At 37.2% G+C, this 8806-nt stretch overlaps 1 protein-coding gene and 1 pseudogene across 2 annotated transcripts; both read right to left on the bottom strand.

The window, feature by feature from the left end:
- Positions 1–213: 213 nt before the first annotated feature.
- On the bottom strand, positions 214–2159 carry LOC121788851 (protein GRAVITROPIC IN THE LIGHT 1-like). 2 transcript variants are annotated; one of them, XM_042187450.1, is made up of 2 exons: positions 1018–2159; positions 214–942 (listed from the first exon to the last, which is right to left on the bottom strand). In XM_042187450.1, exons 1-2 carry the CDS (start codon positions 1948–1950, stop codon positions 586–588), a joined length of 1290 nt encoding a protein of 429 aa, XP_042043384.1. In that variant the 5' UTR covers positions 1951–2159; the 3' UTR covers positions 214–585. The 2 variants fall into 2 exon arrangements, with proteins under 2 accessions (XP_042043384.1, XP_042043383.1); XM_042187449.1 differs by having other exon boundaries at positions 214–2156.
- Positions 2160–6073: 3914 nt separating this feature from the next.
- LOC121788856 lies at positions 6074–8500 on the bottom strand (annotated as a pseudogene).
- Positions 8501–8806: the final 306 nt, after the last annotated feature.

The raw sequence follows: 8806 nt of genomic DNA, 5'->3' as shown, positions 1-8806 counted from the left end.
CACTCACAAATTCAGCAAAGAAAAATAGAATAATTGAGAATGATATAATGATGTTTCCTCTACTTGTATAAACCGTATACTCCATATTTTAAATAATTATTTACATGACATTAAGTATTCCATACATCTCCGATCTGTCTTTTCCTCGTCATAAAAAAAACAAAAAACAATAATAAAAAAACCACTACCATAATTTAACCCTCTCTTTTTTTCCCGGCCAAAGGGCCCCTCTATTCTCTACTTTTTGCGCCGCCGTCCCCACCATCTCACCGCCTCTCTCCACCGCCCCCTTCCCGCCAAAAAAAAACAACCACTTCATTCTCCCTCATCCGTGGGGCCCTCCTTTAATTCTGTCTCACTACTCCCATCTTTTAAAATTACCGCATTTCATAATACGCCCACGCGCCGCCGCTGCTCCGCCGTCTTGAAAAGCGATCCTCCTCATACCTTTTATTTCCAAGCGGGCTGTCAACATCGCAATCCTGAAAAAGAAAATCCGGATGGTGCAGAGAGGATCTAATTTCAAGATTGTGAGACCCCACCGTTGCAGGGGCGGCGCGTGAGAGAGCGCGTGCGGGGAGCTAGCTAGCTCTTTGCCGGAGAGTCTGTCGGGAAGAGATACACCTGGCTCTGCACCACCGTCTGCCCGACCTTAAATCCAGGAACGACCGTGAACGCGACCCTGACGCAGCCGTCTGCGGCGGCGAAAGCCTCATCCATCACGCTTTCCATGTACACTTCGGAGAATTTGGAATTCCGACTCACTTGAAATAAACTGACTCGCCGATCAAACGAGAACGACAAGCTATGCAGCAGCCAAACCCTCCTCCCCATCTCCGCAAACGCCTTGAAGAATTCCGTTTCCGGAAACTCGCCGGAATTCACCATTTTCCTCTGGTTCAGGTTGCCGGAGAATGAGAATTCCATTTTCGGATGCACCAGCTGAAGGTATTTCGATTTTAAGAATTTTCCGAAAAACGAATTAGGGTTTTGCTTCAAGAAATTGATCGCACTCGCCGATCGCAAAACCCTAAATTGATCGAAGAAGAAATCGCGGCGCTGACGTGGCGTCTCTCCGCGAACGGAGGATTCGCCGCCTTGGACGGCGAATCCGGCATCGTTGAAACCGGAGAAGATCTCTCTGCAAACAAACGATTCAAACGCGAACGCTTTATGATCTCTGTTTCTAAAAACGACGTCGTGCTGGATCGCATCCGCCGCGGCGTCGATGTCCCAATTTGCCGACTCCATTTCGCGAATCAATAGCTTGACGAATCCGCGCACAGATCTCAACGCGTAGTGTAAAACTAGAATGAAATCTCGAGGGCTGACGTCGGAGAATCGAACGCCGTCGAGAACGGAGAAGGATCCGCTGGCGTTCATCTTCTTCTCGAGCGATTTGTTGCTCTCGACTGATTCTCGAAGGCTCTGCTGCAGCGACGCGATTCGCGCCTCCTTGCTCTCGATCTCGGCTCTCATTTTTTTCATCGTGATCTCGTACGTCTTCATCAGCGACTGCTGCTCCTGGATCTCCGCCAGCATCAGCGTCACGTGCGGCGGCGACGAGTCGATCTGTTTTTTGATGTAGCTGTACTTGAGCTCGGAGAGCGCCTTGAGCTGGTCGACGACGGCTTGATCGGCGCACTGGATCGCGTCGCCGTTGTAGGGGAACTGCGCCAATTGGAGCTCGGCGTAGGCGGCTTTGGCGGTGGAGATGGTGGCGAAGAGCTTCGCGACGAAGGCTTCCATGGCGGCGCGGGTTTTGCACTCCTCCATGGCTTCCTCTGCGTCTTCCTTCTCGAATTGATGCGACTCGCAGCATCGGAGCTTCTCCTGAGGGAGGAAGAGGCAGAAGCCTGGGTTGTTGGAGCGGTTTTTGGAGCTCGATTTGAGACTGATTACTCTTGAAAACGTTTTGGCGATTCTGCTGCGGGGCCGTGCTGGTTCCATTACGAGATTTCTTTTGCTGAATTGATCAATTCATGGAAAAAGGGAGAAGAAGAAGATGAAATTGGATTTGGATTTGGATTTGGGAAAAAGGAAGGAGATAAAGGGGGATTGAGAGTGAGAGGAAAAAGCAGGGGATTAGTATGTAAATTAATGGCGGGAAATAATTAAGCATGCGCGGAGAAGAAGGAATGCATTCATCTCGAATTTATCATAATTATTTATTTCTAATATACTCTATGACCAACGGTCATTTTTCTATTTTTGGTCGGTTTTACAAAAATTAATTATATTCCGATTTTGATAACATAGTTCGTTACTTATTTTCATTTTATTTATCCAATTTCAATTAATAATATTCTAAATTTTTTTATCTCAATGTTACATCGAATTGAAAGGTAGTGGATATAAGAAATGGAGTTCTTCTACTATTTCTATTTCATGTATAATTGATAAAGTATGAAAAATAAAAAAAATAGATTAAACAGAATGAGAAAAATTATAAAAAATAAATAAATAGAAATAAGACTAATTTTAATAGACGAGTTAAGATGTAAAATTAAAATTTTTTATTTTTATTTTTTTCTTATACTAGAATTTAACAAAGTAAATCATATCTAGAATTTGATTTGACGATTTAAATCATCACAAACATGTTTATTTTGGGTTACATGAAGGACCATATAGCTCAAGGAAAGTTGAGGAATCTATGTATCTGTCACTCTAATATTGCTAACTGGCAACAACGATATATAATTTGTCGATTCCACATATATAATTCCATCTCCATTATATATATAATTCATTAAATTTATAAAAACAGGACACAAAAAATAATTACTATTACTCCTATTATTTACTCTTGCTACAAGACTTAAATCAAGTCTTGGTAAGATAGGTAAAGTGAAGATGTGGACATTAAAGTAGCACTATTCATGGTCTAAAATCGAACGCAAAGTTTGACGTGTGTTGTCTCTCAATTTTCTTTACTACTCCACTTTTTTCCTTTGTCTTCTTCAAGTTAAAGTTTCAAATTATATCAAATCGATAAATTAAATAAAATTATATCTTATAAATATAGAACATACTTAATACTTTATCTCTAAACAATGTCACATGTAATTAATCTTTTACTAATATATAAGTCTTGATTTAATTTCGCCAATCTCGAAACAATTCAACCTCCAAAACCTATAGAAAAAACTATTTATTTAATTTAAAATAAAATAGTAGTACTCGCCTAGATATGAATCAAAGCAAGAAATAATTGATGAAGAAAAAAGGAACAAAAACAGAATGAATAAAATACAGAAACAAGATCCAACATTAAATGTAGTGTGCATGCATGTATTATGCAAGTGACAATGAAACGATAGTGATGCATCACGTAGTAATAGTATCAATACCTTTTTCTTTTTGGTCAGAAAAAATGGCCCATTTCTTATTATTAATAACATAACATTTCTTTTTCTAAAGAAAGCTACAAACATTCCATGACAGGTTTAATGGCCAAAAGCTTCCATTTTATTGAACTTTAATATTTGTATATGTTTTTGGGTTGCTATCTCTCTATCTACTTCTCTAATTTTTCACTTCAAGTTATCCATATCAAGACTTTTGATTGTTAGGTAAAAAAAATGATTAATTATTCTTAGGCTTATTTTAACACTTAGGAGCACTTTATTGGGATTTATTCACTTGGGATTTGAAGTCTCCACTTTATTGTCAAAAGGTCTTGTTTTATGGTTTCAATCCCAATGAGATAACATAGAAATAAACATGAAACATACAACCAAATTTTAGTTTTGTTAATCAAAAATCCTTTTGAAATGTAAAGAAACAAATTATGCATGATAATGTTACTAAAAGTGGTAATAGTAGTGCTGTCCAAAATAAGCATGCAAGCTGAAGAATTTTTAAATTGGAAATGCAATAAAGTAAAACTTAGTTGATTATTATAGCTACTAATAAGTAAGAACTATCTTTATATTTAAAAGAGTTTTCTATTGGTAAAAGTATTAAAATTGTGTGGCATGGAGTATGAACCACTGAATACACATGATTGTTTCTATCTTCCTTTTGTATTAATTAAAGACTCAACGCTCCTTCATCACATTACTCCAAATCAATATCTTTAGACAAACACATTTCCGTTGCCAATTACTTGAAGTATCAAATCACTCTAATGAATTTAAATTCTTTCAATGATTTATTTGCTCCATTTTTTATATGTAAAAGAAAAATCAATGATTCATTTCATTCGGATTAATTTGCTCACTAAAACGAATAAACAAATAACACCCCAAATGATTTAATCTATTTTTATTATATGTTCATGGACATTTGTTGCCATTTTCACAACTTGTTCATCACATTCTATTGGTCTAAGTTGATTCGAATATAGTAGTTCATCACGATGCATGCTAAAAATTCATAATTATAGATTAAATTAGTGTTAATAATGATTGTAGAAATTTGATTAATCCTAATCAAGGGGCCTACCATGTTATAAGTAAGACTGATTAAAATTACACCTACTAAACTTGAGAATCAAGTCTACTACCAACATTTGCAATCATAATACTTTATTACTTATATTATTCGGCTTCTTCTACACCCATGGTTGGTCAGTTTGATTTCACGTCAAGCATTAGTCTAGCTATAATCTATATACATACAAACCAAATATGGATATAATTAATAGCACAAATGATTTTAATTGCAACTGATAAATGATTAACAAAAAAACAATTTTCTAAAAGATGATTACCTAGTAAGTAGTAGCTAGAAATTGCAATTGAAGTTTTTATCACACTTAATCATATTAGCACGCATGCTTGAGCTCACACGAAAAGGGCACTCCATCCTTTTGTAAGTGAGGTTGTTTTCTCATTTCTATTTTTATTTTGCTTTTTATGTTCTAGTATTAAATTTAAGCAAGGCCAGTGATATTATGATATGACTATTTTTTTTATTACTACTATTGTGCAACATATTTTTTTTTATTACTACTATTGTGCAACATTTAGAGATAGAGAACAAATAAATTTTGAGGAAGAAGTTGTGAAGAAGTATTGAGTGAGAAGTTTTAAATAGATGAAAGATGAAATGTGTTTGAGATATTTAGATGTAGCTTATTCAATATAAAAAAATGTGAAGTGAAACGGTAATATCAACTTAAATATTTAATGAGTGTCTAGTTTTATCACTTATTAGTTTTGGGATAGAATCTCACTAGGGTTTAGTTGGTCTTCCCTTCACTGATCATGTACGTTTCAACAAGGAACGAGAGCGAAAGTGTTTTAGTTTTTCTAAATTGTTGACTTTTAATAGGGGGGTAAGTCTGATTCGGCCACATCGAAATAATGGGATAGATTGTTTGTCAAATGATTGTTTATGAGATTAGTGGTAGATGTCATAAATAGAAAGAGTGGTAATGGTCCATCGTGTTTCAGTTTAATCCTTAAATACAGGCAGAGAGATAGACAAGGATGACAATACTCAAAATCTATTGAATCCACACGTCTTACTTTCTCAGCATGCTTTCCACCAGCAAGGCAACAACTAGTTGAACTCTCCCCACTTTTGATACTAATCAAAATGGTATTTTATTTTCTTTTATTATTCCTTTGTGAATCAGGATAAATACACAAAAGATAGGGGCGATAGATCTTCGTGTGAAGAATGTGAGCCGGAACTTGGATGATTTTGGAGCCAGCCAGGAGTTGCATCACCAGACCAGATATAACAATGGGTGTGTAGATACCCAGTTAAATGACAGTTCCACCAAGAATATGAAAAAAAAAAAGATTTGATACTATAAAGGGGTGTTCGGTTTGCAAGATTGTATCCGAGATTAAATTTGTAGTGTGTTTGGTTCATGAAATTCAACTCCACAATTCAATCATAGATGGATAATCATGAGATAATTAGTCATAGCTAACCCCTATGACTAAAACAATCTCACACATCAATCTTAGATTGTATCTTGGTATTATTTTATCTTGGAAACCGAACACCACATAAAAAGGATCTAAGTCTCTAGTTCCAATCCAATATGGCATGCAAATTCGAAAAACTAAAATAAAATAAACAGAGACGAGATTTAACTAAGTTACATCAAGTGTTTAAGGAAGCAAAATTCGGAATTTATATAAAAAAATAAAGATGCAAAGTATCCGAAGATTTAAAGCTAATACAAGACTAAGCAGAAAAACCTTGGCATATTTTCGCTCTAAAACCTCGTGTCTTGAGAAAAAAAACAAAGACATTACATTACTACTACTAAAATTACACGGTGCAGTTTCTTTAAAGTTGTGGAAGCTCCAGCTTGTGCAGTATAAACTATCCATAACGGTTGAGGATTATCTTAAGTGGCCTATGGCTTAAAAGCCAAAGAAACCAAGCTCACTTGCTTTCTCCTTCTCAAAGGTCTCGAAATATTGATAGATGATCGTCACTGCAAGAAGGATTCCAGTTCCTGAACCGATGGCACCCATGAAATCTGCCAACACAGTCAATGCACCAATGCACATTCCTCCAAAAGCTGCAGCAGTTGGGATATAGCGGTTAAGTTCCTTCTGTAAATTTGAGTCCCTGTGTCCAGGCATAACCATTTGTTGCTCCTGCAAATTATCAGCAAGATTGCATAAAAATATCAGTAAGGCTTTTCTGGGTGCTAAACAAATAGAGCAAATTAATGGAAAGGGATGAATAGTAAATAAACTTTATTCATGATATCCAACAATTGATCATAGAGCAAAGAAAATTGAAATGTGGGATTATAGTATTCAGCAAAATAGAACTTCATAAGCAGGTGTTTTACTGTATGATATACTAGGTAGTTTATGAGTTCAGAATTTAACAATTCTTGCCTTTAGCTGCTTAGCGACATCTCTGGCAGAGGATCCGGAAACTTCAATCCAGGTCTTTGAGAACAGGGCACACGCAGATAGCATGAATACTATATAGAAAAGCGCGTGGAAAGGATTTGCTGCCACATCTGCTAAGCTGAGAAAAGATGGTGTGAGATAAGAAGATCAGTAAGAACTCATGGTCAAATAAACTTCAGATATCACACCAGAAAGGAAATAAAAGGTAGTCTTTGCATACATGCTAAAGAGACCTGTAAAAATCGACTAACAATTACAAAAAGTTTACCTTGATGGAGCAGTGACATAGTAAGCAAGGCCACCAACTGGAATCGATTGGCCTGTATATCCAGAATCCTTCCATGTGCCCAACAAGTTGACCAAGAAATTTCCACCATATTTCTTGTATAGCAACTGCAAGGTGGTACAAAGTAATGAAATGAAGTTCAAGAGAGGCAACAAAAAAACAAGAAATCCGAAACAAGAATTAGGCTTACCTGAGAAATGAAGTAAAGATTGGACACAGGGCGGACTGAAGAATAATGGGCATGTTGGAGGTATAGAAAAGCTTAATTGGGTAAGAGCCTTGTTGTCCACGGGCATTTTTAGATCTCACAGGCAACACCACTCTAAAGCCTTGGAAATATATCACGATGAGGAAGATCAGAACGGTAGCAAGAAGATTGGTCACATTTGGAAGATTCTGCCTGTAAAATGCCTCTCGAAGTGCACGAACTTTGTCTGTTCTAGTTATAAGCAAATGGAACAATGCAATGACAGCCCCTTCAAACTCAGCACCTCTGCCACTGTTGATAGTTGTAGGGCTGAAAGCTTTCCAGATAATACTTTCACTGCAAATGAAAGCAGAAAATTTTATTGCATTGCCAAAAGCTAATTTGCTGAACCATTAGTCCCTAGACTCCTACTAAAGAACCAACTAAGAAACTTAATAAAAGTTTAGTAGTTACCAGATATTGGTAGCAATGAACAAGGAAATCCCAGAACCAAGACCATAACCCTTTTGAAGCAGCTCATCTAAGCAAATCACAATAATACCAGCAAAGCACAGTTGCAGAATAATCAGAATAGCATTCCCACTCCAAGCTGGCCAACACTTCCATACATTCCCGAGAGAACATAAGCAACAGCCTCGCCAACGGCAATCAAGATACCAAGAAGCTTCTGAGCACCATTCCTAAGGCCAAAACAAGATTAAACTGAGTCAAACACACACCTCTGATACAGATGAATCAATTGGCAGTTAAAGGATGGCCTTTGTGCGAATAAAGTGGCGGAAAGCACAAAACAAATACTAACTTACAATAGCGCCCGGTCTTCGCGGACATTGTTGTCAACTTCAATGATTTTCGACCCAGCCAGGAGTTGCATCACTAGTCCAGATGTGACAATGGGTGTGATACCCAACTCCATGACAGTTCCACGGCTCGATGCAAGAATAGCACGCATCCAGTAGAAAGGATCACCTCCAGTAGTGGAGTGTATGCCATACAGAGGAAGCTGGCTGCATACCAAGAATATGAAAAGAGATATCACGGTGTGTATAACTTTCTCTCTAAACGGAATCTTCCTGTCCGCGGTTTGAACTTCGGGCAGAAACGAAAGGAATGGCTTCACAAGATGCAACACCCTAAATCCTCCTCCCATTTTTCAGAAGATGAACGCACAAACTCTCAAGCCTGAGCAACACACCATTACAAACATGCTGTAATTAGGTCAAAATCGTTAAACTACAAGCTACAATTGCAATTCAAAACTGAAATCATGAGGAAATAAGATCGAAACAATGAAATTGCCTAAACAACAATGAAATTTTGTTCCATATGATTCCTAATAATCACGAGTAACCTAGATTTTCGATAAATCAGGCATGAATGGAGTAGATCTAAAACAACCTAATCTGGAGTTCGAAAACTCCAAATTCGGTAACAATAAGTCCATCTAACTACTGAAACCCCTATAAATCGGAA

This window comes from Salvia splendens, unplaced genomic scaffold (genome assembly GCF_004379255.2).
Source record: "Salvia splendens isolate huo1 unplaced genomic scaffold, SspV2 ctg1164, whole genome shotgun sequence".
NCBI classification, from domain to species: domain Eukaryota; kingdom Viridiplantae; phylum Streptophyta; class Magnoliopsida; order Lamiales; family Lamiaceae; genus Salvia; species Salvia splendens.
Note: the sequence above shows the minus strand (reverse complement) of the source record. Positions and strands in the feature narration are given on the sequence as shown.

Coding starts and splice junctions, on each gene's coding strand:
- LOC121788851 (XM_042187449.1), bottom strand. CDS start 1,950: ATGGAACCAGCACGGCCCCGCAGCAGAATCGCCAAAACGTTTTCAAGA.